The sequence below is a fragment of the Ursus maritimus genome, unplaced genomic scaffold (genome assembly GCF_017311325.1).
Source record: "Ursus maritimus isolate PB19 unplaced genomic scaffold, ASM1731132v1 scaffold_4, whole genome shotgun sequence".
Taxonomy (NCBI): domain Eukaryota; kingdom Metazoa; phylum Chordata; class Mammalia; order Carnivora; family Ursidae; genus Ursus; species Ursus maritimus.
The window spans coordinates 7,805,160-7,822,007 of record NW_024426552.1 but is presented as its reverse complement, the minus strand read 5'-3'; the positions used below and the strand labels follow the sequence as shown (position 1 = coordinate 7,822,007).

The 16,848-nt window shown below is 40.1% G+C and overlaps 1 protein-coding gene across 2 annotated transcripts in view; it reads left to right on the top strand.

The window, feature by feature from the left end:
* DYRK1A (dual specificity tyrosine phosphorylation regulated kinase 1A) overlaps positions 1-16,848 on the top strand; it is a 94,162-nt gene that overhangs the window by 74,753 nt on the left and 2,561 nt on the right. For both annotated transcript variants that reach the window (XM_008701899.2, XM_008701900.2), the window contains exons 8-11: positions 554-694; positions 10,207-10,513; positions 11,004-11,128; positions 16,119-16,848. The exon at positions 16,119-16,848 is cut by the window's right edge and continues 2,561 nt beyond it. In XM_008701899.2, the coding sequence (XP_008700121.1) occupies positions 554-694; positions 10,207-10,513; positions 11,004-11,128; positions 16,119-16,739 (1,194 nt within the window). In that variant the 3' untranslated portion in view covers positions 16,740-16,848. The remainder of the gene's footprint in view (positions 1-553; positions 695-10,206; positions 10,514-11,003; positions 11,129-16,118) is intronic.

Here is a 16,848-nt window from a genome sequence, read left to right as displayed (position 1 = left end):
CCGTGGCAGTGCCCCTTGTCACTCTCCTTCCCTTCAGTTTTCTCCGTAGTTCTTAGTTGGCATTGACATAGTACTTTTAATTACGTATTTGTATGTTAGTGATCTCTTCCCCTATAATATAAACTTTTTGTCAGGGATTTTTGTTTTGTTTATTGCTCTGTTCTACTGAGTGTGGTTTCTAGCATATGGTAGACACTTGGTATTTGAGCGAATGAATCTGCACTTCAAAAAGAATACTTTATTCGGTTCACACTTTATTAAGCCTCTGGGATTTTTTTTTTTTTTTTTGGATGGTTATTTGATTTTATGTGTTTCTTTAATTATCTGCCCTGTCCTGTGTGGAATGAGGGGACTGCAGGATGGCAGGGACTTTATCTCTTTTGTTCATGATCGTATGCTCAGTGCTTGGAGGTGTGCCTGACACACGACACACAGGAGATACTCTGTTTATAATTTATGAATGAATGAATGAATGAATGAATGAATTGATGAGCAGATGTAGGATGCACTACAGTAGAAGTTACAGGCTTTTTTATTTTTATTTTTAATACAGGTAGATCAGATGAATAAAATAGTGGAAGTTCTGAGTATTCCACCTGCTCATATTCTTGACCAAGCACCAAAAGCAAGAAAGTTCTTTGAGAAGTTGCCAGATGGCACTTGGAACTTAAAGAAGACCAAAGATGGAAAACGGGTAAAATAGGGAAACTTTTTGTTTTTTGAGCCTATGTTGTTTATTTTATTGGAGCGGTCTTTTTATAGCTCATTTTGTGTTTACTTGACCATCCGTGTTTTAGTTAACAATTTCTTCTTTAATAATGTAGGCGTGTATTTCTTTAGTTGGGTGTAGTTTGACCTGAACTGTCTGTATGGACCAGTGTTTGTTTCATGGTTAGAGTTAAGGCTTCATTTTGAAAACTCTGTGTCTGCTTTGTGAGACAGCCGATCAAACCACCGTGCCTCGTTTCGGCAGTAGAATCAGTAAGTTTGACCTTTTTTCCTCGCAGTGTGGGTCTGTAATGAAGTCACAGTTAACAATACTGCAGCTGTGAGCAATAGAGGTCATAATTGCAGTACATCGCTGCTTTTTTTTTTTTTTTTTCTTTTTTCAGATGGGAGAAAAGGATTTTTGACTTCGGCAGTTTGTGACAAGAATATGAACTGACTGGAGTCCTTGTATAGATTTCAGTGCAGGTTCTTAGCTCAGTGGCAGAGATAGCAGGAGTGTCACATCTCCAAAATCCTCAAAGTGAGGTTTTCAAATCATTAGGTTTGTTTTAGTAAGTTTCTTTCAGCTGAGAACTTTTTTCAGCTCCCTAAACGATGTCAGTTTAACAGAGTAAATAATGGCAATTTTGCGTCTTGATTTAACTTTTTTTGTATCTGAAAATAATCATATTTTGTTATCTAGCTTGTTCGTAGTATAAAGCGAATGTAATATATAAATGTCTGATTGTATGTGATATATATACCAGACACCTTGTGATTGGAGTTTTGCATTTTTAACACGTATGAGATTTTATTTTTGCTCCAGTTTTTATTTTGTCCTTGCATTTTAGCGATGCTGCCACCAGGTGTCATTTCCAGTGAACTGAAGATGATGGTTATTTGCTTTAACTCACCTTCACATAGCTTGGAGTCTCAACTCTTAATGTTGAATGATTTTCTTTAGAATATTTAAAAACCTATCTGTAATTTTATCTTTCACAGCTGATTTGTAACTTACTGCGTCGTGCCTGATTCTCTAAAGTTCCAGGCAATGTAAAACCTGGCAGCCAAATTGTGCCTACTCCCCTTAAGAAAGGGGTGGAAAATACTGTGCAGGCCTCCTGAGTCCTTTTGCCTTTATCCACATCGCTAGCTTATCAGGCCTGGCCCCTTTCCCCCTGAACCAAAATACAGCCTGGGAATCCTTCTTAGTTTCCCCAGCATTCAGTGTAGCTCCTACCAGTCGATTTGAATTAGCATGGAGGATGTGAAAGCTCCTTTATGTTTTTTATCTCTCTGCAATACAGGCTACTACTTTCTCCATTTTGAAGTTTTTTTCTTCTGCCAGTTTTCTTCTCTTTTCTTTTTTAAGATTTTATTTATTTATTTGAGAAAGAGAGCATGAACAAGAGAGCACAAGCAGGGGGATCAGCAGAGGGAGAGGGAGAAGCAGACTCCCCACTGAGCAGGGAGCCTGACGTGGGGCTCGATCCCAGGACCCTGGGACCACGGCCCGAACTAAAGGCAGCTGCCCAACCGAGTGTGCCACCCAGGCGCCCCAGTTTTTTTTTTTTCTTTTTTCTAAATAAAACATTCATCCCATTGCATTCATATTTCTGTCTTAGAAAACCACAGTTAAGCCAGTGTGGGCTGTAACCCATCATTTCTCCCAGATTGAGCTATAATTATTATTATAAAAAATTATTGAGGGGGCACTTCAGAAAAGAGTAGATGGATCTTTTCCCTTTTTAAAATTGAAAGTGAGTATCTTAACCTCCATTTAATACAAATTAGCTATAGGTTTTATGAGATTTCCCTTAACTGCCATTAGCAGCTGGCTTAGACTTGATTTTTTTTTTTTTAAGATTTTATTTATTTATTTGACAGAGATAGAGATAGCCAGTGAGAGAGGGAACACAAACAGGGGGAGTGGGAGAGGAAGAAGCAGGCTCATAGCGGAAGAGCCTGATGTGGGGCTCGATCCCACAACGCCGGGATCACGCCCTGAGCCGAAGGCAGACGCTTAACCGCTGTGCCACCCAGGCGCCCCCCCCCCTTTTTTTTAAAGATTTTATTTAGACTTGATTTTTAAAGTATAAAATAACTATTTGTCTTTGAACAGAAATAAATTTTGCAATGACAAAAAAAAATCCAGAACCAAATGATTACATTATAAAGGATGAACTAGGGAATTTAACCCTAAGTATAAACTGAGTGCGTGTGCTGTCATTGGGTTTCTTTGTGCTTTTATTTTCTCAATGATTTAGTTTTTACTTTTAGTTTCTCACTTACGTTTCAAGAGCGCATTTTAGCTTCCTGGTAATGAAATCTGTATCCTACTGTATGTATATTTTTTTTGGTGGGGAACGTGGATGAAGAATTAAGATTTGTTTTGTTAAAGTATAGTTTTTGTACAACATATGCATACCTTAAGTGTTCATTTCGTTTTACCCTTGTGTACAGCAATGTAACCACTACCTAAAACAAGGCACAGAATATTTCCACCACACTAGAAGTTCTCTGGTGACTCTTTTGTCATCCCACCTCACCCCACTTCCTGATTACTGTCGTCATAGGTTAGCTTTGCCTGTTCATATGCAAAATTCATACGAATGTAATCCTATAGTATTTATTATTTTGTTTCCTTCACTTAACAAACATTGTTTTTGGAAATTCATCCATATTGTTGTGTGTTTAGAAAGTTCTTTCATTTTATTGCCTCATAGTATTCTACTGAATAAAAATACTGTTAATTTATCTATATTTACCCGTCAGTGGATGTTTGGGTTGTTTCTGATTTGGACCTATTATGAATAAGGGTACTGGGAACATTCTTGTATAAATCTTTTGTACATGTGTGTTTTCATTTCTCTGGGATCACTACCTAGAGGTAGAATTGCCAGGTCATAGGGTATATGTGTGTTTACCTTCACAAGAAAATACAGTTCTCCATGTTTTTATCATTTTACATTCCTACGGTGTATGAGGGTTCCAGCTGCATGACATCTTCACCATTAGGTATGGTTGGTCTTTTTTAAATCAGTCATTCTCACGGTCTATATAGTGGTTTCATTTGCCTTTCTCCATGACTAATAGTATGTGCTCATTAACCATTCATAGGTTGTTTTGGGTTTTTTGTTTTTTTGGTTTTTTTTTTGCAACCATCTTTCCAGTCTTTTACTCATTTATTATTGAGTTGTTCAATTATTGAGTTGCAGGGGTTTTTTTTGTTTTGTTCTGTTTTTGTTTTACATGTAATGAATATAAGTCCTTTGTCACATTTGTGTAAGTATTTTTTCCCAGACTGTGGTTTACCTATTTCTTTTCTTGGTGGTTTCTTTTGATGAGCGGAAAATTTTAATATCAATGAAATCAAATTTGTCAACTGGTTTTTATTAATAGTACTAGTTTTTATATCCTAAGAAATACTTGCTTTCCTCAAGTTTGTGAGGGTATGCTGTGCTTTCTTTTAAAAGATTTTTTGATCCTAGTTTTTTATGGTTGGAATTCTGTGGTTCATCTTGAATTAAGTTTTGAATATGGAATGAGGTGTAGGAGTTGATGTTCACGTCCCCAGATGCTTACCTAAGCATTGCAGCATCATTTGTTGAATTGGGGGTCTATATTTGCACCCTGTTCTTTTGCTTTGGTTGATCAGCCCTTGAACCAGTACCATGGTGCTGGTTACTGTAGCTGTGTGGTAAGTGTTAAGTTCAAGTAGTATAAATCCCCCAGCCCTTTTCTTCTGTTTCAAGAATTTTTTTTTCTATTCTCCAGGTCCTTTTTATTTACATATAAATTTTAGAATCAGCTTATAAATTTGTACCCAAAAAATCTTGCTGGAATTTGTTTGGTTTGCATTTGAAGTTCCATCCAGGAGAACAGACATTTTAACAGCATTGAGTCTTCCAGTCTATGAACATGGTCTCTCCATTTATTTAGTCTTTAATTTGTCTCAGCAGCATTTTGTAGTATTTTGTGCAGAAGTCTCAGGCGTATTTTATTTAATTTTTAATTTTTTGGATGCAATTTTAAGTGTCCTTTTTGAAGTATCATCTTCTAATTTCTCATTGCAAATATGTGGAAATAGAACTGAGTTTTCTATATGACTCTGTATCCTAAGACCTTGCTCAGTTTACCTATTCTAGTTTTTTGTTTATTTTTAGATTCTGTAGGACTTCCTGCTTAATCATGTCCTCTGCAAATGAACAGTTTTATTCTTTGAATCTGTATGCCTTTATTTATTTTTGTTTTATTAACTGACTGGGACCTCCATATGTTGAGTAGTTATGATGAGAGCAGACATCTTCCCATGTTCCCACTCTGGTGGGAAAAGCATACATTTATTCAGTATTTTTAAGTATGGTACTAATTGTATGTTTCTTACAGCCCTCTGTCGGGTTGAAGGAATAGTTTCCTGTGTTTTTAGAGAAGTGTTTTGCTTGTTTGTTTTTCTAAACCACGAGTGGGTTTCCAGCGTTGTCACATGCTTACTGCGGCTATAGAGATGATCACAGTGGTTTTTCTCTGTTGTGTGGTAAAATACATTAATTAACTTTTAGAATATTAAGCTCAACCTATGATAAACCACACTTGGCCTTGATATACTGTCTACATATGTATTGCTGAGTTCAGTTCGTTAGTCTGTATTTGTAGGAATTTTGTCATTAAATGGATATTTGTCTAAAATTTTATATAATACCTTCATTAGATGTTGATCTCAGGATTATGCTGGTCTCATAAAACTATTGGAAAGTATTCTTTCTTGATTTTTCTGAAAGAATTTGTATAAGACTGGCATTATTTCTTTTGAAAATATTTTAATAGAGTTCATCGATGAAGCCCTCAGGAACCGGGGATGTTCTTTGTTAGAAGGTTATTAATTGTAGCTCATATTTTTTGATAAATATGTGGGTCTTCAGATTTTCTTTTTGAGTAAATTTTGGTAGGTATGTATTTCAAGAAACTTGTCCTCATCTAAGTTGTTAGCTTTATTAGCATAAAATTACCTATAATATTTCATTGTTATCTTTGTAATTTCTGGAGGATCTGTAGTCGTGGTGTCTCTTTTTGTTCCTAATGTCGGGCATTTCTGTTTTCTCCTTTTTTTCCCTATTATTCTTGCTAGTGGTTTGGCAAATGTACTAATCTTCTCAGACAACCAGTTTTTTGGTTTTTTTTTTTTACTGTTGTTTAGTCTTGTTTCTATTTCACTGATTCTTTTTATTATTCTTTTTCTTCTTACTTTAGGTTAAATTAGCTTTTTCTAGTTTCTGAAGGTGGAAGCTTAGATCATTTATTAAAAACTTTCTTCTGATAGCATTTAAAAAAGGCATAAATTTCCCTCTAATTACTGCTTTAACTGCAAGCAGCACCTCTACTGATTTTGAAACATTTCTAATTTCCCTTGTGATTTCTTTATTGACCCATTGTTATTTAGAATGTTGTTACATAATTTCAAAATATTTGAGGGTTTTCTAGACATCTTATTGTTAACTGATTGCTAATACAGTAGCATCATGGTCAGAAAACATGATTTAACTCCTTTAAAATTAATTCAGACCTGTTTTATGTTATAGCAGGTGATCTCTCTGAGAGATGAATCTTTGGTGAATGTTCTGTGTACACTTGCTAGGAATTGTATTTTATACGTTTGTTTGGCGTAGTGGTCTACAAATGTCAGTGTAGGTTGGGTTGTTTGATTTTTTTTTTCGTATCTTTTACATCCTTACTTTGTGTGTATGTGTGTCTGTAGATATTCATTCTAGCAATGACAGAGAGGAATGTTAATCTTTAGTGATAATTTTGGATTTGTCTTAATCCCCCTTTCGTTGCTTTATGTGTTTTGAAGCTCTCTTAGTAGGTATGTACCCATTTAGTGTTGTTGTGACTTTGTGGTAAATTCATTTTTCATTATGATGAAATGTCCCTTTTTATCTCTAGTAATATTTTTAAGTCTGATTTGTCTGATATTACTATATCTGTACCAGCTTTCTTATTCTTCACATAGTCTATATTTTTCCTACCCCTTAACTTGAAATCAGCCTGTATTTTTATATATGAAGTATGACTCTTATATGCAATGTAAGTTGTCAATGCCTTTTAATCAAGTCAGCTAGTCTCCTTCTTTCATGATGAATTTTTAATCCATTTAATTATTCATTAAAAACCCTGAAGTTTGAGCTTTAAAGTGTTGTCTTGTCTTACCTCCTTTCTCCCCATTCCTTCTTTCCTGCCTTCTTCTGGGTTAATGGAATACTTTCTGGTATTTTATTTCATCTCCTCTATTGAGGAGCTATTACTGTGTGTGTAGTTTTTATTCTTTAATTATTTTTTAAGATTTTATTTATTTATTTTTGAGAGAGAGAGAGCATGAGCAGGGGGAGAGGGAGAAGGGAGAAGCAGACTCCCTGCTGAGTCAGGAGCCCGATGCAGGGCTCGATCCCAGGACCTCGAGATTATGACCTGAGCCAAAGGCAGATGCTTAACCGACTGAGCCACCCAGGCATCCTTGTGTGTAATTTTTAGTGTTATATGCCTCTTTAAGTGATCAGTTGGCATTCCTCTAATATTACTTGATAAACCATGTAGTCAACCATGTGCTTTTGCCTAACCCTCCACCTGCTGTGCACTTGTCATCGTATATCACTTGTGCATGTGTCACAGCCCTCAAAACAAACAACTCCACTGCTTTAAATAAAAAATGACTTTTAAAGAAAATTTTAAACACCCAAAGAATGAAGGTAATAAGACAGTCTTTTCTGTTTACCTGTGCAGTTCTCTGTTCCTTTCTGCAATTTCTGGCTTCCAGCTGGTATTATGTTCCTTCAGAACAGAACCTCTTCTAATTTTTTTTTTTATTTTATAGTGAATAACTTTTGGTGGTGATTTTCTGTGAGCCGTTGTTTCTCTGAAAATATCTTTATTTACCTTCTTAAGGAAGATAAGGAAATTTCCATGGATATAGAATTCTAGGTTGACATTTCAGCAAAAGAAAAAAGAAATTATGACATTGTTTAAAGATGTTAATGACATTGTTTTCCGTATTACGTTGTTTCTGAAGAGAAGCCAGTGGTTTTTCTAAGCATCCTTCCCCATGTGTAATGTTTCTCCCTCTCCCCTGGCTGATTTTGATCTTTTTCTCTTTATGTTCAATTCTTCAATAAGTTGACTCTTATGTCACTAGTTATCTTTGTATTTATTTTCATTGGAGTTTGCAGAGTTCTTGGGTCTGTGGGTTGTTCTCTTTCATCAGTTCTTGAATATCCTCAGATTTTGTCTTTTCAAATATTTGTTCTGCTCAGTCTTTTTCTTTTTTTTCTTTTTCATTTTCTTTCCTCTCCTCTCCTCCCCTCCCCTTTCCTTTTTCTACTTAAATGTATGTTACATTGCACTATATTATCTTAGAGGTCTCTGGTTTATTCATTCTATGTTCTTTTTTTGTTTTAGTTTGGATAATTTCTTTGCTCTGTCTTCTTATTCACTGATTTTTTTCTTCTGTTGAGTCCAGTCTTATGTTAAAACCATTAAGTGAATTCTTTATTTCTGATATTGCATATTTTAGTTCTAACATTTCCACTTTTTTTTTTTTTTTAAAGATTTATGTTTTTGAGAGAGAGAGAAAACACGCCTGGCAGGGGACAGGCAGGGGGCAGAGGGAGAGAGAATCTTAAGCAGACTCCATGCTGAGCGCGGAGCCGAACACGGGGCTCGATCTCATGACCCTGAGGTCATGACTTGAGCCAAAACCAAGAGCAGTCACACGCTCAACCGACTATTCCACCCAGGCGCCCCTCTTTTCTGTTTTTTTGTATGGTTTTCATCTTGTCTCCTGAAATCTCCCCATCTGTTCATACATGTTGTCCACCTTTTGAACTAAATTCTTTAACGTATTTGTCATAATTATTGATAATGCCTGTCTGCCAGTTTCAACATCTGGGTCATTTATGTGGGTCATCTTACTAATTTTTTCACTTGATTATGGACCCATCTTTTTAATATTTCTTGTATCTGATTTTTTAAATGTGTGCCAGACTTTGTATTTAAGAACACTTGAGATGGAAGTAAATTTTGCTTCCCTCCAGAAAGAGACCCACCTCTCATTCTGTCGGATCGTAGTGTGGGGCTAGGTCAGTTTCCTTTGTAGTTAAGCTGAATCTGGGCTTTGCTTCGTTTGTCTGCTCAGCTTAGATTCTATTCTCCACCGTGTTCATAGATTTTAAGTAGTGTCTGTGGAGACCTGAGCGCTCCGTACATTGTGGCCCAGCTAGCAGCCTGCTCGTGTCGGTGCCTCACGCAGTCTCTGTCCGGCCTGCTGCTCTGCCCCCAGCCTCTCAGTGCCCTGGGGGCTCCCGTCTGGGCTGTCAGCCTGCCCTCAGCCTTGGGTCCTTCCGCACCACCACAAGTTGGTTCAGAGTTGGGCTGGATGCTTACCCAGATCTCTGGCGTTTGTTCGCCCATCTCATGACCCTTCTTTCCCAAGAAGGGCTTTTCATTTTCTGGAATTTAGTTAATTCTGGTTTGTTTAGTCCTAGGCACTCTAATGGGCTTTTAAAATGGACTGTTCTTGTGGCCCGGCTTACCTGCCTGGCCTGTTCTTGCTTCTAGAGTGAGAGCAATGTCCCTTGCAAATTTCTACCTTGTCACCAGAAGTAAAAATCCAGTGATGCTGTTCTGAATAAATTCAGTATTCATAGGGATTTTAAGTGTTACGCTGTCCTCTCTTGAAAAATGAATTTTCAGAAAATTTCAATGCATTAAGGTAATTTATTATTCAACCTACTCTAAAGGGAGGTATAAATAATTTGCTTTTAATTTCTTTAAATATATGCAAAGGGGCGCCTGGTTGGCTCAGTCGGAGGAGGGTGTGACTCTGGATCTTGGGATTGTGAGTTTAAGCCCCACATTGGGTGTAGAGATTACTTTTAATAAATTTTTAAAAAGTGTAAGTGAGTAGGTTTAAACCAGTGAATCTTAACTTGGAGCCTACTTGCAGTGTTGACCAAAGCTCTGGAGAGCTGCCGTTGTGAAAGAAAGGGGCACCCAGGGTAGCTGGGGCATCAGGCAGAAAAGAGGTTCAGAACCACATGCCTGGAGTGGCAGTTGGCACACCTCCTTCACGTGAAGAACCAGATAGCACAGGGTGTGGGCTCCGTGGGCTTCTGTGGCATCTTACTTGGTTTTATTTGGTTTTACAATCTCCAAACATATAAAAACCATTTATGGCTGAGGCTGGACAAAAACACCCCCTAGGCCAGGCCATTGTTGGCTAAGCCCTGGGCTCCGTGATCTTTACAGTCATTCTTGACCTCAAAATGATTTTGAATTTCTCTAAGTGCATCTGCAGTAGTAATGTATGAAAATACAGAGGATCTAACTATAAAGCATTCTTTTTAATAAGGGCCTGTACGTAATAGATTTAAGCATATTTGAAGTTATGTAGGCTTTTACATATTCCATCAAATTTAGAGAAAGCCTTTTTATCTTTCTTCTCTTTAGGAGTATAAACCACCAGGAACCCGTAAACTTCATAATATTCTCGGAGTAGAAACAGGAGGACCTGGTGGGCGTCGTGCTGGGGAATCGGGTCATACTGTAGCTGACTACTTGAAGTTCAAAGACCTCATTTTAAGGATGCTTGATTATGACCCCAAAACTCGAATTCAACCTTACTATGCCCTGCAGCACAGTTTTTTCAAGAAAACAGCTGACGAAGGCACTAACACAAGTAATAGTGTGTCTACCAGCCCTGCGATGGAGCAGTCCCAGTCTTCGGGCACCACCTCCAGTACGTCTTCAAGCTCAGGTCGGTTCTTAGCCCGAGGTTAGGCCTGCAGGGCTTTACTGTTTTCTTTACCAAATGGGGGTTATTGTAAAGTATCTTAAAAACTTGTTGGTGGGATAGGGAGGAATTACTTGACCTAAGTCTATTCTTTGTAGTTAGTAAAAAAAAAAAAAAAATCCACCTGCCCCAAAGCTCCAGTACTTAATTACGCATAATAAAGTCTGCTTGGCAGTTGGAAACGAAACTCTCTACTAACCAAAATTTTTAATTGCTTTTTAAATAGAACTACTTTGTTCACATGGTTGAATTCTCCTCTGATGTAACCAAAACCAAATAGTTCAGTGGCTAATGGGAAAGAACTTAGAGAGTGGGCTAACTTTCTGATCCGCTTTCAGGCTGTTACAGCTTTCTGTGTGTGACGTGCTTTCAGTTTCAGTGTTACAGCTGTAGGATATATACTTGAGCAAAGCTAACTTCAGACTTACAAGTTGTCTTGTGTGTGCTACCAAAGGTGGATCGTCGGGGACGAGCAACAGCGGGAGAGCCAGGTCAGACCCGACGCACCAGCACCGGCACAGCGGCGGGCACTTCACAGCTGCCGTCCAGGCCATGGACTGTGAGACCCACAGTCCCCAGGTGAGCCTCCGCGCTGCTCACGCCGTCCCCTGCTGTGCCCAGGGAGAGCAGCCGTGGGGGCCGGGGGCCTTTCGGAGGGTTGTATCACTTTCTCCAAAGGGTCATGGTAGCTTCCTCATTTATAGGGAATTCTAACGTGTTTGTAACTAAAACACATCCGTGCAGTTTTCTCTCTCATTATTCAGAAACAGCTAACATTTCTGGGGTGCATACCAGCTACTGCTCCAGTTGTTTTTTCCTGTGTTTATCTCCTTTACTACAGCAGTGTTTTGAGCCTTACACGTTCGAGTTTTCATTTTACTTTGGGAACTGACACTTGATGGGTGAGATAACTTTCCCGGCTCGTGATCTTGATTACTTGCTCTGACTGCTTCCCTGTGATCTTTCATCACTAACAGTCCTTGATTCCAAGTCAGTTTGTGGTTTGATTTTAACCTTCATGTTGGTCTGGTTTGGTTTGGTTTTGGGGTGGGGTGTTTTTTTTTTTTTTGAGGATTTTTTATTCCTTTGTTTTTTAAATTTGTTAAAGAAGAGGCTGTAATTGAGTAATGTTTTTTTAAAAAATGGGTGAAGCAGATGGTGGTAGTAAAAATATTGAATGCTCCTTGTAAAATAGTAAGTTAATTCCTACTGAGCACATTACAGTGTTTTATAATGAGAGGCCAGTGTGTTATTTGCTGAGCGAAGTAGAGCTGAGGTTGCTGACTGTCATCCCCCATTCTTGTGGCCGGGTCTGCTGGATGCCACAGGAGAAAACCCCACGCGTGGTCGGTTGGTACCACCGTTAATTAGTATTCCCCGGTCTCTCTGGGCACTCTGACCATTCCTCGTCCCCTCCTGTCTCTCCGTTCTCTTTAATCATTGTTTCAGGTGCTGCTTCTACTCTTTGTAGAAACTGTTGACCTCTCCTTCAGTGACCTCGCTCTTGCTGCATAAGGAGAGTCTTCAGACCAGGAGCGCCTCATCCAGCCTGAGTGCTTGTCCGCCTCTCTTCCACCTCTGTGTCTTGTCAGAGGCAGGGTCTTCCCTCTTGCCCAAGGCCAGCCCCCCTTGAGCTCCTGCCCGCTCCTCCTCCTTGCATTTGACTTTGCCCTTTGCTCAGCCTCTGGCTCCTGGGGCTACAGCCTCTCCTCTTCTGCTTGATTTTTCTTCCTGTCAGCGTCTGATCCTCCCCAAGTCTCTCCCAGCTGGAGCTAGACCTTTCTGTGTCTGTCTGGCCCTACATTTTGCTGCGAGGTGGGGGTGGGCTCTATTTTATCCCTGAAGAATTCTTCAGTCTGCTCCAGTCAGGCTGCCTCCAAGCCGTTCCTGCATCGTCAGCTGCGATCACTGCTGAGGAGGCCAGTGGGCATTCAGATGCTCGCCTTTTTTCATTCCTCACCCACATTGACAGTCCTGGCTCCTCCCTCCCCTTGGAAGCTCTCTCCTTCTTTTTCCCTTGACAGGTCACCGCCTGACTTGCCCCCCACTTCTCTGGCCTTTCCTTCCTCGTCTTCTCTTTGGGATTCTCTTCTGCCCACCCTTACTGATGACTGTGGTACCATCCTTTTTTTTTTTTTTTTTAAAGATACTATTCATTCATTCATTCATTTGAGAGAGAGCTGAGCAGGGGGATGGGCAGAGCAGGAGGGAGAGGGACAAGCAGACTACACACTGAGCACAGAGCCTGATGCAGGGCTTGATCCCTCGACCCCGAGATCATGACCCAGGCGGAAACCAAGAGTCAGACACCCAACTGACTGAGCTACCCAGCCACCCCGACTGTAGTACTGTCTCGATGCAGGTCACTCCTCCAGCTTCAGTTCTCACCCAGACCTCAGTCCTGAGCCCGAGGCCTTTCTTTCTGTTTACTGTAACCATCACTTCAAAAGTCTCTACGACGGGACACTGCAGATGCGCCGTATAACTGCATTTGCACCCTGTCACAGCTCTCCACCCTTGGGGGGTTCTTCGTGGAGATGGCGCTGGGGGCGCCCGTTTGTTCCAGCCGTACACCTGGGGGTTAGGGAGCTCATTTTTGACTCCTCTTTCCCTCATCCCGCAGTTGAATCAAGTAGTAAGTTGTGTGGATTCTGAATATCCTAAATATGCTTTTATTCTCTGTACTTCACCCCATTCTGCAGCCGTCTCCAGCCTGTCTTACTATACAGAATATTCTAACTGGTCCTCCAGCTTCCAGTTTCAGCCAGCGGTCAACACTGTTCCCTTCTCCACAGGCACGGAACATTCAGTAAAGCAGTCTGATGTGGCCTTTCCCTACTTTAAACCAGCGTTTGGTTTTCCTTTGTACTTAAAAGGAAATTTAGACTTCTTATGAAGGTCTTGGTGACCACCATGGCCTGACCCCTTTTCAGGGCATTCTCCTCTTTATTTGCTCTGGTCTTACTGGATTTTTTTCCATTTCTAGAAGACACCCATGTTCTTTCATGTTTCTCTCATGTACTGTGTTCAGCCCGGACACTTCCTCTCTCTATTGTAGTCACTACCATTTATACTTCATGTCTTCGCTTAAACGTTGAATTCTTTAGAACCACCTACCTTTCTGCCCTCCAAATGCATGAGATAGCGCAAACACATAGACATGGGCCAGGAGTAACATGAGACACTTGTTTACCTCCCACCTGTATTTCACAGAAGTCATTATTTTGCCTTATTTGCTTTAAGCCCTTGTTAATTTAATTTTTTGAATAGATGATATATCGTTAAAAAAATATGTAAGTGTAAAAGGGGATTCAGTGAAGACTTCCCTTCCATGTCCTCTAGTCACCCAATTTCTGAACTAGTGTTACTGGTTTTTGGTATATTTTACACATACCCACGTACAGATGCATATTCTTAATCTTTGTACACAAATAGTGTGCTGTGCACACTTCTACATCCTGAGTGTTGTGTTTTTGTTTTTTTTAACACGTTTTACATGTATTTTTTAACATATATTTGGAGCTTTTTCTATATCAGTATATGGAGAACTTTTTCATCCTTCTTTCTTTATAGTCACACGGTACTCTACTGTTTAGAGGGCCATAAGTCACTTCCCCAGGTCCCTGTTAATGGACAGTTAGTTAACCTCCAGTCTTTTTTACTATTACAGATGATGCTGGAATGCCATACACATATCACTCACACACATGCAGTGTAACTGTGGTAGAAACCCCTCGATGTGACATCACAGGTCAGAGAGTGATGTGATCTGTGATTTTTACAGCTGCTGCCAAATTGCTCTCCATGTAGTTTCGCCAGTATAGCCTTCCACTAACAAGACTTCGGAGAAATAGTCCGAAGGTGTGATTACCTTCGATCAATCTGAAATGAAAAATGGTATTGGACAGAGGATATTTTTATTTTGATTATTTATTTTTATACATGAATTTGAGTAGCTTCATAGTTGAAGAACCATTAGTAGTTCCTGAAAACTTTCTGGCTATTTTTCTACTGGATTGTTTTCAGTGGTGTTTCTTGAAGTTTGGTTCTTAGACTACCTTTGTTGAGTAAATACTTAATGATTTATGCTGGCTCCTGATAAAAGAAACGCGGGCTTTGCCTTCTTCGAGCTTATAGTGCCACAGTAAATAAACAAAATCAAATTAATAGAAATTGCAAATACCATTAATTGATAAAAAGAAAACAGGGCTGGATAACGTGATATAGAACAGCTGGCTATTTGTTGGGTGGGATGTGTTATGATTCGAGTAGGCCAGACTGATAACAGACCCCCCAAATACGGTAGCTTAAAGCGTATGAGGTTTCTTTCTTTTTTATGTGATGGTCCTGTAGGGATTCAGCTTAGTGGCACGGCTCTGTCCCGTGTCCTGGGCTCCACCATCCCTTAGGGCCTACTTGTCTGCTGTATCTACCAGGCAGGGCGTGGAAGGTATTTGTGGGCCAGGTCTGGCCATGACCTAGAAGCTTTCATTCATGTTCCACCAAGATTTAGTCATGTGCCCATACCGAAGTACGGGGGAGGCTGAGAAGTATAGTGCAGCCATGTGGACAGCTAGTAGCTTCTGCCACAGGAGTTGGGGCAGCCTTATCCAGAGTGGTCAGAGAAGACTCAAACTGAAATGAGAAAGAAGAATCCAAGCAGAAATTAGAAATCCGAGCAGTTTAGGCAGAAAGGAACAGTAGGCACAAATATGCCCTGAGACATTTGAAAAATACCAACTAGAAGGAAGACCTGGTGTGGTTGGAACCCGGGTAGCAAGAGGAAGCATAGCTAGAGGAGAAGTTTGGAGAAATGAACACTGGCCAGATGAGGCAGACTGCTATATGGATTTTGGATTATTTTGTTTTTCTAAGGGCACGGAGAGATCATTAAAGGATCTTAAATAGGGAAGTGATTGGATCTGTGTTTTTAAAAAGTTCATTCTTCACTATGGAGAATGGACTGGAAAAAGGCACAAGGATGGAAGCTGGGAGCTGATTTCTGGGGCTCTTGGACCAGTGCAGGCAAGAGCTAGATGGTAGGAGCCTGGGAGAGGAGGGATGGTGGTGGACATGAAGGGAAGAGGTCAGGTTGGGGCTCTGTTTTGAAGGCCGACTCAGTGGTACTTGCTTATGGTTTGGATGGAGGAATTGCTGAGCAGCTAATGGGGAGGGTGTTCTTACCGAAACAGGAAAGATGGTGAGAAGAGGGGTTTTACAGGGGAAGTAAAGAACTCATTTTGAACCTGTCAAGAATATTTACTGTCTGGCTCTTTCCAGAAAAAGTTTGCTGAACCCTGGCATAAACAATGCTCCCAAGGAAAGAAAGTGGCCAGTGAAATATGTGAGCCTATTAATGGGTATAGCTTGCTAAAAATTGCAGCTTTCATAGTAAAATACCTTTTCATTTAAATATATTTGGAATTTTGCATTGTAGAACTAACACACTGAAAGTTTCAAAATCCCCTCTCTCTAATTAGTGTAATGCTGTTGTCATAGTTTTTGATGGAAGATGAATTAAAGCTTGGAAACAGTACTCTGAATAAATCCTTCAAAAATCTTCTTACAGGTGCGTCAGCAATTTCCTGCTCCCCTTGGTTGGTCAGGCACTGAAGCTCCTACACAGGTCACTGTTGAAACTCATCCCGTTCAAGAAACAACCTTTCATGTAGCCCCTCAGCAGAATGCATTGCATCATCACCATGGAAACAGTTCCCATCACCATCACCACCACCACCACCACCACCACCACCATGGACAACAAGCCTTGGGTAACCGGACCAGGCCAAGGGTCTACAATTCTCCAACGAATAGCTCCTCTACCCAGGATTCTATGGAGGTTGGCCATAGTCACCACTCCATGACATCCCTGTCTTCCTCAACTACTTCTTCCTCTACATCTTCCTCCTCTACTGGTAACCAAGGCAATCAGGCCTACCAGAACCGCCCAGTGGCTGCTAATACCTTGGACTTTGGACAGAATGGAGCTATGGACGTTAATTTAACCGTCTACTCCAATCCCCGCCAAGAGACTGGCATAGCTGGACATCCAACATACCAATTTTCTGCTAATACAGGTCCTACACATTACATGACTGAAGGACATCTGACAATGAGGCAAGGGGCTGATAGAGAAGAGTCCCCCATGACAGGAGTTTGTGTGCAACAGAGTTCTGTAGCTAGCTCGTGACTAAATTGAAACTTGAGTTTGTTTCTTGTGTGTTTTTATAGAAGTGGTGTTTTTTTCCAAAAAACAAAGTGCAAAGCTGCTTGCATCAGAAGGAGATTAACACACTGAA